The 14818-nt window shown below is 54.2% G+C and overlaps 1 protein-coding gene across 3 annotated transcripts in view; it reads left to right on the top strand.

Annotated features, from left to right (window-relative positions):
• NFATC1 (nuclear factor of activated T cells 1) overlaps positions 1 to 14595 on the top strand; it is an 89809-nt gene extending 75214 nt beyond the window's left edge. For all 3 annotated transcript variants that reach the window (XM_052660248.1, XM_052660250.1, XM_052660249.1), the window contains exon 10: positions 12785 to 14595. In XM_052660248.1, coding sequence (XP_052516208.1) covers positions 12785 to 12834 — 50 coding nt within the window. In that variant the 3' untranslated portion in view covers positions 12835 to 14595. The remainder of the gene's footprint in view (positions 1 to 12784) is intronic.
• The last annotated feature ends 223 nt before the right edge of the window (positions 14596 to 14818 follow it).

Below are 14818 nucleotides of genomic sequence, written 5' to 3'. Positions count from 1 at the left end.
CACCACGTCCTGTTTCTCTCTGCACAAGCCCAGGTTGGCTGTGAAGTCGTGATTTGTGAGCCATAAACATGCTGATGTCCTCTGGCCACCATTGGTCGGCTCAAGGTGTCCAATCACCACCATCACTGTCTTCAGAGCCGGTGCTGGGGTCACCTAGGCTGCCTGGGGTGGTGAGGTCCTCAGTGGGTTCCTGCCTGCCCCCCACCCCAGACCCGGCAACACAGAGGGCAGGAAGGGGGCCGTGGGCTGCGAGCCTCACTCTGCAGATGGCGTCCAGCACTTCCTAACTGGTAGAGTAAGGAGGAGACTTAGAAACTCAGGACCCTTGGAGGAGGTTCCCTCACGGAGCCCTCCCTGTCCCTGGCTGCTTAGAGGACCCGTGGATTCAGAAACATGCCCTTGGATCCCAGCAGTTTGTAGCCCTGCTCACCACAAGGCTTTGCAGAAACTTGTGGGATTCCTGACCCAGGGCTTGCTGAATCTATAGAGTATTTGGATAAGACCACGCTCTTGGGCAGTGAGCTTGTCTGACGATTTGTGGACCAGGAACCGTAACCAGCGGGAAGGTGCTGAGCTCGGAGCCCCACTCCTGGCTCAAGAACTCCTGTCACTTCATCTCAGGTCTCTTCACGCCTTGTGATGGAAATAGGCCCCTGATTTATCCTGAAGCTCAGTCTGAATCCCACATGAAGGGCCAGCACAGCTCGGGTATAGAGACGACCCATCCAGAAGCCACTGGAAGGCCTCAGTGATCGTCAGTCTGAGCTGACACTAACTGTGAGCAAATATCCTACCTAGCTTGTTCTCCACATGCTGGTTCTTTGGTTTTGTTTTTTTGTTTTTGAAGAGCTGTATCAAGGCTTCTTCAGAAATTAGATTTAGATAGAACATCTCTGTGGTGGGAGAGTGGATTAAGAGTCTGCCTGCCAGTGCAGGGGCACAGGTTGGACGCCTGAGCCAGGAAGGTTTCACAGGTCTCCGGCAGCTGCAGCACGCGCGCCGCGACTGCGGGAGCCCATGCGCCTAGGGCTCGCGCTCCGGGACGAGAAGCACTGCCGTTGGAGTGCACCACAGCCCAGGCACCGCAGTGAAGAGCAGCCCCCGTCTCTGCGACTAGAGAAAGCCTGCCTGCAGCAACAAAGACCCAGCGTGGCCAAAAATTAATTAATTAATGTTTAAAAGTGTTCTTCTGAAAGAAAAAAGAAATCTTATTTAGATAAACAGAGAAGGAATTAATGCTGAGTTTCCAAGCTCTGCCCCAGAAGAAAGATCCTGTGAAGTTACTGTGGCCATGACTTCGCAGCTGGAGAACAAGAGCTCTGAGGCCTGAGGGGCCCAGACTCAGCCTTGGTGAGGCTCCTGAAAGAGAGTAATCCAACTTTCAAAGAGGACAGAAATCAACCGGTGTCTGCAGACTGCTGGCTCTGCTTGGGCATCGCAGGGTAGTCAAGGCACCTGAGCGGATCAGACACCTCACCCCAGGGAAGTTAGAGTGCAGTCAGGGAGAGCAGGTTAAACAGTGTTTAAAATATAAGTAGCAATTCTGGGAGACAGAGCCGCGCTCTAGACGGCCACCTAGCAGCTGCCCGTGAGTCACAGAGGCCGGTAAATCCGGGTTTAGGTTTGGGACACTTAGAGGCCATTTCAGTAGAAGCAGAGATGGAGCAAAGCCTCAAGGGCTGTTGCTTCTCTGCCTCAAGTGGCATCTCTGGGTCACACAGGAAGTGGAGTGTCGTCAGCGTGGGGGACACATTTGCAGCCTTGGTTCCACGTCTGTCAAATGCAGGCAAGGTCAGCTGATGGAACCTCCTCCAGAAACCAGCCTGTGAGGCTCTCCGCGGGGAGGGTCCCTGGCCCCCCATGCTGCCAGTCCTCAGTCTGGGCGACCTTTCCAGGTGCCGGCAGGAAACGCAGGGGATCCCCTGCCTGCTTCCCCAAGGGGTGTGGGACCTGGCCACGCCCCTCCGCGGGCTGCGACCTGAGACCTGAGACGGGGTCCGCGGGGCCGGGGTCGTGCGGTGAGGCCGCTCGTTTTTGTGGCCACCAGGGGCATGGCATCATTACAGAGTCAATTAGAGTGCGTGTGTGCCGGTCCTGTTGATTTGATTTAGAGCGAGGAAAGCTCCAGTAATGAGCAATTACAAGAAACTTAATGGCCCTTTATACTGAAGGCAACTTCCATGGCACCTAATATACTTTGATGAATTACTCATTATGTGCGGTGTTGGAATAGCTTCTATAAAGATTAATAATTGGATAATCAATAGAAAAATGCAATCTTGGTTTTTGCTTTTTTCCTACTCCAGGGTCAATATGTCCTGAAGATTATGGGCCCTGTCTCATTTGCCCGAATTTTCTGCCTCCCTGCCTCACTCTCTTTCCGATGTTTTCCAAATTAGGAGTTTAAGCATCGATTACCAAGTTGGTGTTGCACTTTTTTCTTCATGCCTTCTGTGGTTTTTTTGTTTTTTCTTTGGTCCAAATCTTTATGGATCTGATTTTTTTGGAATGAGCAGACAGGTTCTGCTGTCGGTGGGTTTTGTCAGCACTCATGTACAGTTGACCCTCCAGGTGGGCTCAGTGCCTTGAGGAGGTCGGGGGTTAGTGGGTGAGGCTGGCTGCGGGACTGAGTGTCCGGGTCACCCTGTGCAAGCTGGGCCTGAGCCAGGGTGGGGACGCAGGCAAACGTGATGGCTGTGGTATTCAGGACCTGCCTGGGGCTGATGAGATTCTGGAGGGACTCTGGAGCCAGGAGGTTGGGCCTGCTGCCATGTAGCGGCTGTGCCTACGCCCTCGGAGACAAGGACATCCACCTCTCCATGCCCAGCGTCGGGGGCTCAGGGCTCCAAGACCGTTAGTTGACACTGAACTAGGGGCACTGCCCACTGAGCAGGTGAGAGGTCCATCCCGGGACCCTGCCGCCAGCCTCGCCCCGCAGTGAGCAGCTGGAAGTTCTTAGCTAACTGTCCACAGACTGCCCAGGGCCTGCGGCACAAAAACCTCTTCTCAGAGATTTGAACGATAGTTCAGAATATTCTGAAGGTGAGGAAAGCGTGCTTTTCTGTCCGCAGGGATGTGGGCGTGGACTTCAGCACAGCAGCTCTAGAGACTTCTCTTCAGTGGCACCCAAAAGGTTTCCTGTCTGCCCCTCTTCCTGCCCCCTGGCCAGCCCAGGGCTCCCCGGACGTTCGTGGGTGCGAACTGAGTCCCTGGGGTCTGCTTAGCATGTCCGGTCCCTGGGATCTTGTTAGAGTGTTCGGTGGGCCTGGGTGGGGCTCAGGGGTCAGCCCCTCTGAGCTCAGGTGGCACAGCGTCCCCGGGTGGCAGGAGCACCGGGCCTGGGCCGGGTGGGGCAGGCGGCCTGTCCGAGCAGGGTGGTGGGGTGATGGCCCAGCAGGGTGCAGGCCCTCATGTCACTGGTTGTCGTGGGGTGGTGGATGCTGGGTCTGCCTGTCCCCGGCTTCCCTCTGATCCTGGTGCTTGATCATGATATGGGACAGAAGGAGCAGGAGGCGGGTCCCTGGCCCCTCAGCAGGCTCCCCGCCGTGGGGGAGCAGAGAGCAGCAGCCACGCCCCTGCCCTGTGTTGCCATTGGACGCGGTCGTCCTCTCCTCGGCCGTGTGCGGACGCAGTCACACCTGACAGGCCTACTGCTGATTCTCGGGGGACTGACGGCTTAGTTCAAGGTCATGGTTAGCTTTGAGGTGGGGTTTCTCTTCCTGCGAACCCAGGTCCCCCGAGCTTCCTTCATGGGCAGCGTCTTCTGACCAAACCTGGCGCCAGCTGGGAGGTTATGGATCCTCCCGGACTCAGTGTGAACCCGGGCGGTCCCAAGAGCCCCAGACTCGGAGCGGGCACCTCTGACCTCACTGATCACCGCCCCCTTGCCCCACAGAGAAGGACCGGCCCCATGCTGGTTGTCGTGGGTCCAGGGGTGCCTGCAGCCGGGCCGGGGGCCCGAGCTCCTGAAGCCAGGGACGGGGCACGCCTGCCAAACCCACAGCGGCTCCTTGTCCAGGCCCATTTATTCAATTTTACTTTTTAATTAAACGAGTCTCTTAATTTTTTTTTATTTTTCCAACTCTGTTAATTGTTGGAATAGGAACTTCATCACTGGGGGAATGTGTCCCCTGGCGGCACAGAGCAGGCCCTGGAAAAGTGCTTGTCGGTGGTTTAATGACCCCAGTGAGCAACGCGGAGCGAGCTTGGCACGGGTGGAATAATGGCCTGGGTCACATGGAAGGCGTCCACCGCACACACCAGCAGGAGGCCGGGGCGAGCAGGGACCCCCCTGTCACGTGGCCCCCACTCCCCACGGACACTGCAGTTTCCACACGGGCCGTTTGCATTATTTGGAATAGTCAGGCTAAATGAGGAAGCGGCCATGGAGGCAGGACAATTATTCTGTTTTAATGGCTGGCAGCCCCGCATAACAGAGGTGCCTGTCAGGGCCAACCCACATCCAGCTGGGAGGGTCATGTTTTATTAAAACCGTGACTGTTGTCATCCAGCCCCTCCGCTGTCCCATTCTCTCCTTCCAAAAATAGCAGGCCCCGTGGCAGTGGCTTATTATGATTAAAAAGATAAAAATAAGTGAAGGCTGAAATAGGTCCAGGACACCCGAGGTAACACGAGAACTTACTTTTTAATGAAACTTGAGAAACTGTTTTATTTTCCACTGCCTCACAAAGCATCTCTGGAAAAAAAGAAAAAGTGAAGAATGATTTCAGTGCTGTTGCAAGTCTGCATTTTCAGAATTACGACAGTTGTGATGCGCACGTGGCAAAATCACCATTTTCAGCCCGGAGTCTTGCAGAGCGGCACCTCCTCAGGGAGGGACAGGGTCTACGGGTAGACCAGACACGGTCATGCTGGACACAGAGGCCGCCGGACCTGGGAGACTGACCAGTGCCCACCTGTGAGGGAGGTGGACTTGCCACGAGGTCGCCTCTTCTCAGGAAACTGAACACCCACACGCAGCCACACCTCACGCTTCCTGCACGGGGCACGCACTCCCCTGGTGCCTCTGCTCTCTAAACTGTGGCCTTAACCATGTTGAATCACGGCTTAGCTCAAGTCCACAGAGATGCCCTTAATGACAGCCGAGTGTGCCTGCCTGTGTCCAGTACAAACGGGGACACATCCATCCCATCGGTGACAGAATCACAGCAGTGAACGTCCTTACGTCTGCGAGGACGCACAGCCACCAGCAAGGGCTTCCTTACCCAAGAATCACTAGGTTTGCAGGCAAGCACAGCAAACATGATCTGGAGACTTCCTAGAAGTTAGTTCCTTAAGAATAGATTTGGCTGAGACATTTCTGCTTCCGTCCACCTAAATTATCATCCTCTTAGGTTACATACTAACTTTAGCCAAAGGTGCATTTTCTGGGAAAGTTAGCAAATACTTTTTTAAATTATCTTTTAGTTATAGGAATGGGAAAGAATATCCTTCCTGTTTTGTTTTGCTCTTCAGAAAGCTATTTTGGTTTTCTCTTAAAAATAAAAATGATTTTTGATGACTTGTCCTCTAGAAGGATGTGCGTTTTCCTGCCCCTTGGAGGAAGATAGAGTGAAGAAGTAACAGTTGCTCTTGTGCCATATATTTATTTATGTGCCATATTTAATTTGATCATGAGCTTTGATGGAAAGTCATGACCTTCTTTGTTTTGTATATTGCTCTTGTCTAAAGGACAGTGATGCTCTAAAGAACTAGTTCTCTTCATTAAAAAAGCAACATCACAGCATGTTGTAAAACCAGAAACGGAAAAAATGACAGTGTCCCTGCTGGGCTGACTAGTTTGCTAAGTAGCAGTAGATAAATATTGTTAGTTTTAAAAAATCCGTTTGATTCCTTATTGGAACTAACGTAACTATCAAAAAAGAGACGTTTTAAAGTGTATTGTATGTAGTTAGGTATGTAATTTGGAGAAGGAAATAGCAATCCACTCCAGTATTCTTGCCTGGAGAATCCCATGGACAGAGGGGTCTGGCAGGCTATAGTCCATGGGGTCACAAAAGGTCGGACAGGACTAAGTGACTAACACACACACAGGTATGTAATTAGGCATTATATCAACAAATATGTTTTTTTTTAATTGACACAAAAGTATAATTTGTAAGGTATGGTCCTTCTCTGAGTAAGTTAACTTGATTTGAAGGCAAGGAGTAAACTGTGTGGTGAGGTTAACGTTGCTAAGCTAGATTCTTACTCTCTAAGCCTAAACCCAGGCCTGAGAAACCAGGGTGACAGCTGTGTGAAGACAACCGGAAGCTTCTGACACCTGCTTCTCCTGGCCCTTCCCACCCCGTGCCCGCCGGGGCCCCTGCAGCAGGAGGGCAGAGCCCGCCGCCCGCGTGAACAGGCCGCTGTCCCGCATGTCACTGCGGCCGCGTCCAGCGAGAGGCCAGCGACAGTGCTGGTGTCTGTGACCCACTCAGGGACGTGGCGATGTCCTCGTTAACCTGAGACCTCCACGGGCACTGTTCTGACAGGACAGGGATCCACGTGGGACGTCAGGAATGTGGAAACTGAGCAGAGGGGGCCGGTCCCGCAGCCCGTTTTGTGTCTCGTGGTTGAACCCAGACTTCGCAGTGGTTTTAGAGCAGGGCGGCCGCCCCTCACACAGCCGGTCGGGTTCTCTCTTACCGGCTGGCAGTCGGTAACTAAGTTCCCTGGAAGGCGCTAGCGCAGCTCTGCTCCCTCTGTGGAGGCCGGAGTTGAGGCTGATGGGGCCTCCCGAGCCACCGGCCCGCTGCGTGGACACAGACCAGACCCCAGGGCTGGCCTGCCGCCGGCCTCCCGGCGCAGGCTGCGGTGGGCTGGCCTGCGCGGTGAGGCGACCAGTGCGTCCCCTGCACCCCTGGTCCCGTCCACGGTGATCCGAACAGTAACCACCCCAGGGGCTGGGAGACACTGCGTCCCGCCTCGCCTGTCCCCCGCACGCAGAACTCGAGTCCAGGAGGGGTGTGTTTCTCCATCTGACCAGACTGAGGAGTCGGCGATTCCCGGGGCGGAAAGAGCCTCAGGCACGCCCGCGTCTTCACCGCGGGACCTTCAGGCCCCAGCGGCAGGCCGCTCCCTCGGGAAGCTGGGGGCCGGGTGCGGACGCCCAGCAGCCTGTGCAGCCCTGGCCCCACCGCACTGTGTGTTCTGACTCTGACCACGTGTCGTCCTGTATCTCCCGGGGTCTCGGGGACCTGCTGGTGTCAGGACCCTGGGTTTTCCATCGTACTCATTCTTTCCTCTCTCAGAGCAAAGTGATACTACTATCACCGCGTTCAAAGTCCCGATATTTAGAGTCAAACCCAGAAGCACACATATCGCGTCTTCACTTAGGGTAGGAAGTGGGGCACTTGGTGATAAAGTCTCGGACAGATAAGGTGCGGATGCTGGCGATGAGGAGCCACCTCGGGGCGGTGGGAGTGCAGGAGGGACGTGTGATGGTGGGCAGCTGCCACTTGGATGTCAGACCTTAAAACCGGGTAGAGCCTGCTGGAGCTGCGAGAGCCTGTCAGGCCTGGAGCAGCTCTCAGAGCCCCCTGCCTGTCGGCGCCGTTGCAGGCACTGCTGCAGGGGTGTGGTGCTGTTTCTGAGGCCACGCTGGCGGGCCCCTCCTGGCATTGGACCCGCACCCACAGCGCCCCTTTGAAGGTACCAGGGTCAGCTGCCCGCAATGTGGGACCTGGGGCTGACTGCCCACGTGCGGCTCCTCCAGGTCAGAGGAAATGGTCACCACAGAGACCCTGTGGATTCCTTGGTCGCCTGCAACGTCTTTCTGTTAAAAAAAAAAAGTTTCTAAAGCACAGAAAAGCAATACAGGAAAAACGAAAGACAAAGTCTTTCTGGCTCAAACAGTGCACTGTGTGTGTATGTGTGGTGATGGGTGGGTGTGGATTTTTTGTTTTGAAAACATGCCGCGGAAAAGGAGACAAGAGACTGTGGCCTCAGCCTCTCTGGCCTCTGTGTTCTGAGCACCTCGCGGGTGAGGACGGTGAGGGTCAGGGGCAGAGAGGGCCTGGCGGGGGCCGACCCTGCAGGGGGGCGGCAAGCAGGAATCCGCTGGTCTGGCTGCCAGGGTCCCTGCCCCTGTGTGCATCTCCCCGGCCTTTCCTACTTTCATAGTCAGTACTGAGAAAGAGCAGGTCACACGGCCCGTGGAGCCCGAGGGAGCAGTCTCGAAGCTTCCAGACCCATAGTGAGTGCAGGTGGCGAGGGGCGGCCCCAGGCTGAGGTCACCAGGTCAGGGTCTCAGCTTCTCGCCTTCTCTCAAGGGCCGGAATGGCTGAGCCTCCCACCTTTACCTGAGTAGGATTGCTGCAGGATCAAGAATAATACACATGCAAGGGCTGAGCAATTAACCGTAGGAGTTGGGTAAATAGTTTGTTCACTCCTGATGATCTGTCTTGAGATCTGTAGTTGCATTCAGAAACCAAGAATCCAGAAACGTGGGAACATTTACTTAAAGGTCAGACGTTGAAAGGAGAGAAATATACAGAAACTACTCAGACTCACGATTCCTTTTGGGTTTGCTCTGTTCTCAAGATAGTCACCCAGAGCCCACGGGGGAAACCGCAGGGATGAGCCACGGTGTTTCAGCACAACAGGAGGCTCTGATGCCAGCTACTCTCAAAGTGGTGTCAAAAGAAAGCCAAATAGTTTACTTTAAAAGGACTTTTCACCTTATTAGTGAATTTGCACACTCACTTAGGAATAGCAGAGACATCTTTCTATGGTTTCAGGAAGGATATAGTTAACATTTACCAATGTCAGTCAAGTACAGGTGAAAACTACACCTGTGCTTTGTACATGTTAGTTTTGGTATTTTAAAGAAAATGCTAACTTCCTTTTCACTCAATCCCATATTTTACAGAGAGGTGGATTTGTGTGTGGGCATCAGATATACACATCCTGCGTCTATATCCCAGATTAAAACAACAATTCAAACGGCCACATTAAGTTTTAGAAAAAAAACAATTGTTTCCACCTCAGGAGCATTTTAGAGAAAAATTAAATATAAGGGAAAAAACCCTTCTTATTAAATTGTGGTATAACAGCTCACCACATCCTGTTGCAGGGACAATCTGACGTGAAGCACAGCAAAGGTTCCTCTTTCAGTCCCCTCACGATCCGGGAGGGTCACATGTTACCTGCAGTTCAAAATACTTCTGTAAAGAAGAAAAAAACCTCTGTGTCGGTGGAAAAGCTGAATAAGAAGATGGAAATTATCAGTAGAGAGAAGACATTGTGGGAAACCGTAGGTGTCTTCGGCACAACCATATCAAAGAGAGAAAGCCACCCCCAAAATAACCCACACAGAGCCCCGGGGCCCGGCCTGATGCGGGCTCGGACCCATGACCTCACGGAGGGAAGATAGGAAGTCGTGGCTGGGAGGACCGGGGCCGGGACCCTATGCCCCGCTTCCCACCCTCCGTCAGGGCCTCTCTACCTCAGCCTTACCCTGACCTGGTCTTTCTTTATCCATCTGTGAAATGGGGCCATCGTGGCTTCCCTGCAGGGCTCCTACCCAGACTGTGTCTGTGGAAGGGAGTGAGGTCTGAGCGCCCACCCTCAGCCCCGGGGACCCTTGTGGGAAGCGTCATCCACCGTGGATTGCTAGTCTTCCACCTTTACTTTGGGCAGCTTCCTGGCTCAGGCCGCAGTGCTCAGGGAAGGTGCAGGGGGGTGTGTGGGGGTGGGGGGTGGTTCTTGAGTCTGTTCCTAAGAGGAGTGACCCACTGTGACCCCAGCCTGCCCTTGCCAGTCATGGGCAGCGCCGGGTCCAGCCAATGACTTGACAGGAAGCTCATCAGAGGCCCCAGCCAATGGCAATGGACAGGAGCTCTGCTCCCCTGCTGGCCCCTGAGCCTCTCCTGGGGGCTCCCCATGGGACCATTCCTCGCTCATAGCAGAGCCCTGCACTGGCGTCCTCTCTGGGCCCAGAATGTCTGGGCTATGCCTCTTCACTACACCCCCACCCCCACCACGGGTGCCCCCTTAAAGGTTCAGGTGCCCCAGTAGGCAAAAGGGGAAGCCCACCGCTTAGGTTTCTTCCCCTTTTATCTTGTCAAACAGATGTTATTTTTCCTGTGGTCTCTCTAACCCTGAGTAAAGATTCTCAGCTACTCCGCTGGCTGCCTTACTAACCCTCAGAGCTCTCTCCCAACCCCTTCACTTTTACCCTCAGATGGGGAAAAAATGGAAACAGTGACAGGTTTTCTTGGGCTCCAAAATCACTGTGGACAGTGACTGAAGTCATGAAAGTAATAGATGCTTACTCCTTGGAAGAAAAGCTTTGATAAACCTAGACAGCATTAGAAAGCAGAGACATCACTTTTCAGACAAAAGTCCATATAGTCAAAGCTATGGTTTTTCCAATAATCATGTACTAATGTGAGAACTTAATCATAAAGACAGCTGAGTACCAAAGAATTGATGCTTTTGAATTGTGGTGTTAGAGAAGACTCTTAAGAGTCTTTGGACAGCAAGGAAATCAAACCAGGCAATCCTAAAAGAAATCAACCCTGAATATTCGTTGGAAGGACTAATGCTGAAGCTGAAGCTCCAATACTTTGGCCACCTGATGCAAAGAGCCAACTCATTGGAGAAAACCTTGATGCTGGGAAAGATTGAAGGCAGGAGGAGAAGGGGACGTGGAGGATGAGAGGGTTGGATGGCATCAGCGACTGGATGGGCATGAGTTTGAGCAAGCTCCAGGAGTTGGTGAAGGACAGGGAAGCCTGGCGAGCTGCAGTCCATGGGTTGCAAAGAGTCGGACACGACTTAGCGACTCAACAACAACAATATTACCTCTCAGCTCTCCCTCCCAGTTCCAGTCAGTATTTTTCAGCGATCTGTTCCTGATCTTACTAGACTGCTCTGAGATTTCCATTTTCCTAAAACTGGGAAGGCAGAGCCGGACTCTGGGTAGCGTGACTGACCTCCACCCCCACCCCTCTTTAGGTGGGGTCGACCACTGTTCCCACTGTGAAATCTTCGCCTTGAGGCATGACAGCTGATTTCTGTTCTGGGATGGAGCTGGCCCCACTGCCTCCGTTACCCTTTTCAGTAGTAGCTGTCACCCAGTGGGAGAGACTCTGACCTGCATGGCCCCAAACCTGCTTCTTTTCTCAGAAAAGTTTAGGCAGCCCCACCAGGCCCCTGGCCTTGGGTTGCTTTAGGACAAAATGAGGTGACGGTCAGGAAAGCGCCCCGTAAGCCTTCTGGTGACCAGTGAGGACGGTGTGAACGGCTCTTCCGTGCCCGTGCTGCCACAGGGCCCCCGCTGGCCCCCGCACGGACGCGCTGCACCGCGTCCGTGCCCCCCCATCCCCGCCCCGCCCCGCACGTACGCGCTGCACCGCATCCGCGCCGCCTCCACTCCCCATGTAAGCTCTCTCCATGCTCTCTCGCGCTCTCTCATATGTTCCGCGTTGCCCTGGGGCAGAGACACCCTGTGTGCAGTTGAGGCCCATCCTGACCCTGACCAAACCTCAGAGAGACTCGGGTCCTGTGGCTGTCTTTTGCCAGAAGGACCTTGCAGGGCAGCGCTCGGGAGAGGTGGATTAGACTTAGTCGACTTAGGAGCACAGAGGCCGAACCTGGAGGAAGCGGAGGAGCTGCTGGCCTGGGGGACCGTGTCCCCCACGCCCTCCCTGCCCCGGGCCCTCGGGGACCCGTGAGCCAAGGCAGGGGCATGTGGCCTCGCCCACCAAGGGTTCACTGGCTGAGGGTCGTGGAGGCAGCTGCCGCCTGTCCAGCGTTTCCCGCACGAGGCCAGGGCCATCGGCAGAGGACATGTGACCGCCTGTCGGACAGCCGTGTCAGTCCGGGCGTGTCCCTATGGGCCACTGCCGGGCACCCCCAACCCTCACGTGCCCCTCCTCGGGAGGAGCCCGGCTCCGGGGTCCACAGGGCCAGCAGGTTCTGTTGTCGGTTCCCGTGACACAATTCCTGGTTCCCCACTGTGCTTTATTATTGTTATTCTTAAAAATACTTGGCGGGTAGGGGGGTGTTGAAAAGCAGTTTAGGGAAGGGAGTGGGCTCGGAAACGCGCCCCACTGATTACTCCGGGAAGCCGCCCTCGGCCTGCCGGGGCCTCGGCAGAAACACACGGTTTATCTGGCGGCAGAGGGGAGCCCAGGCAGTTCCGTGACGCGAGCACGTCCCCACCTCTGAGCCCTGTGAGCGGTGCCGACAGCCTCCTGGTGACATTTCCCATCTGTGCCGTCGGCGGTGGGGGCGGACGGAGGGAGGTTGCCGGTCCCTCCCGAGGCCTCTGCCAGCTCCACTCACTTCCTCCCTGGCTGCCAAAAATCACAGGCAATGGTGGACCCGGACAAGGGAACAGAGGTGAAGGAAGAGCCCCGAACAAAGGGAGGCTCAAGCCGGGCAGTTAGCCCTCCTTCCCGAACTGCCCTGAGCCGACTGACCACGAGGCCGCTGCGAGGGGCCCGTGGGGCGTGGACTTCAAGTGGTGCTTCCACGGCCGTGGTTTATCTGTTGGTTTTGCAAACCTGCGTGAGCACAGACGGCTCCCTGCCCCGGGTCAGCCATCAGACCCTGACGCAGGCCCCTGGTCTCGGCCCAAGTACTGGCCCTGCGGTCACAGCCCCGGGTCTGGGGCAGCTGTGTCCTGCCGGCTCAGGACTCATTCTCAGGGGACAACTTTTCACAGGCTGAACGTAACTGACTGATGAGATTTCAGTCAGTTTCACGAGTTTATGTGGACTTGTGTGTGGAGTCCTGTCTCTCTGACGCTGTCTCTACTTTTGTTTTCTTACAGTAAATGAGATAATCCGGAATGACCTCTCCAGCACCAACATCCACTCGTAGTTGGCAGCGTGGACTCTCAGAGGCTGCGTGGTGTCTGTCTGTTCCACGGTGATGACTCTGAGTCAACAAACTAAATCCATACCTGGTACCACTGGGAGCTTCCACCGCAGTGAAGGCTCAGGTCACTTGTGCAAAGAAGTAGCCCAAGGAAGGAAGGACCGATCCCTCATCTGAAGGAAAGTCACCTCAAGAAGGAAACGAAAGTGGGTGGGTGGGGGGAGCACGGAAGACAGACCTCGTGACATTGCCCTCGTGGCCTCAACCCGACATGGCGGCCTGACCCCGAGCCGCGCCCTTCAGGAACCCGGGATGTTTCAGTGGAAGTGCCTCGTTTCGGCCGACCGCAGCGGCTGGGCACTGTGGGATCAAGCGCTGACCCGGCCACCAGGAGTGCGTTTGTAGGAGCAGAGGCTATAGGGCGTTCCGTCACGAGGCTTCGTCCTTTGTATCAATTACAAGAATACTGGAGGACTGGGCACTGTGAGGAGGCCCTGCCATGTCCCTGCCTTCTCACCTCCTCCTGGGCTGTAACATGCAATTCTGTTGCCTTACTCAGCGTGTTTCTGAACTGCTCCAGAGTGTCATCTCAGATCTGACTGCCTTCCCTCCCCTGTGTTACTCAGACCACAGGGTTGTTCATTGTAGCATGTTAGGATTTTGGTTTTAATCTGGCTTCAGACATAGCACAGGTAAGTTGAATAGCACAAGATAGGTTACTGGGCAAAAAGAGAAATCTCTCTGTCTTGGGATAGGTCTCGCATTTGCATGTGTGTACATATATAGGCGTATATTTATGGTGAACATAACCGACGTGGCGACATTCAGTCTCCACCCGGCAAGGGCGTCCGCGTCAGCAATAACCAGTATCCGTTTTGGAAAATACACCCGAGCCTCAAAATCCAGCTCCTCACAGCCACGTCCGTGGGGGTGCCCCCGGCCCCGGGAGGTCTGCGTCTCGGGCCTCCTGCAGTTAGCCAAGCACTTTAGAACCAGGAGAGGTGCATCCATGACATCGGCTGTTACCAAATGGCAGAATTGGAAAGGAACTGTAAATAGTGTTACAGAAGGCGTGTAATATATTTGTTCTGCTGTAAGATCGTTCTTTCACAAAAGCCTTGTAACTGCTTCATCTGAGGAAACCATTACCAAAAACAGCGTTTTCCTATGTGGTGACTGTAGTATTTCCAGACTAGTTGCTGTTAACATAGGTTAGTGTGAGCTTTACTACTGCATTTTGTACCCATAACAGCTTATTGCGCTTTATTGCTAGCTGTGACCTGTTGTTTCACATAACCAAAAAGCATGGTTTAATCAAAACACCTTTAACCTGATAACTGTGCCTTAGGAACTCGCGCCCCCTGCTGGAACGTGCCCGAATCGCACCCTCGGGGGAGGTGGCGCATCCTGTCCCCAAACTCAAGCGTTTCCGTGGGGAAGGCGTTCTCCCACGGAATTATTTTTAAAATGTTGTTCTGTACAACTATGTCTTACTTGTTTTTTAAGTCACAGAAACGAAATCCTGAAAGCCATATTTGTAACATTTGCACATTACTGTGAAGAGCTGACGGTATATGGCTTCCTGTACATAGCACCCCGCCACCGCCCCGCACCCCTCATCCCGCCTGGAGCCCCTTCCTGCATTTAGCCTCCTAGGAATTGCATGAGACGTTTCTCGGGAGACCGTCCTACAGAAAGGAGATGTTTGAATCTGTGTTAGCTCTCTTTGTGGGTAGAAAATAGATCCAATAAAGCAATATTTTTCTTTTTCTTTTTTTTGCTGGGCCATCTTAGTCAGACTGTGATTCATTCCACGCATAGAAAAATCCTCTTTGTCCTTAAGCGTGTTTTCTGCTGTAGGTCCGTGTTTGTAGAAGGGCTTCCCGTCGTCCAGCTGCGCGTGTGAGGTGTTTTCTCACCTTACACATCAGGAAGGCCACCCTGGGAGGCATGGATGTGAGCGGCCTCCCCAGCGCTTAGATGGCAT

The sequence above is a fragment of the Budorcas taxicolor genome, chromosome 22, assembly GCF_023091745.1.
Source record: "Budorcas taxicolor isolate Tak-1 chromosome 22, Takin1.1, whole genome shotgun sequence".
In the NCBI taxonomy this organism is placed as follows: domain Eukaryota; kingdom Metazoa; phylum Chordata; class Mammalia; order Artiodactyla; family Bovidae; genus Budorcas; species Budorcas taxicolor.
This window is presented reverse-complemented; position numbering and strand designations above follow the sequence as displayed.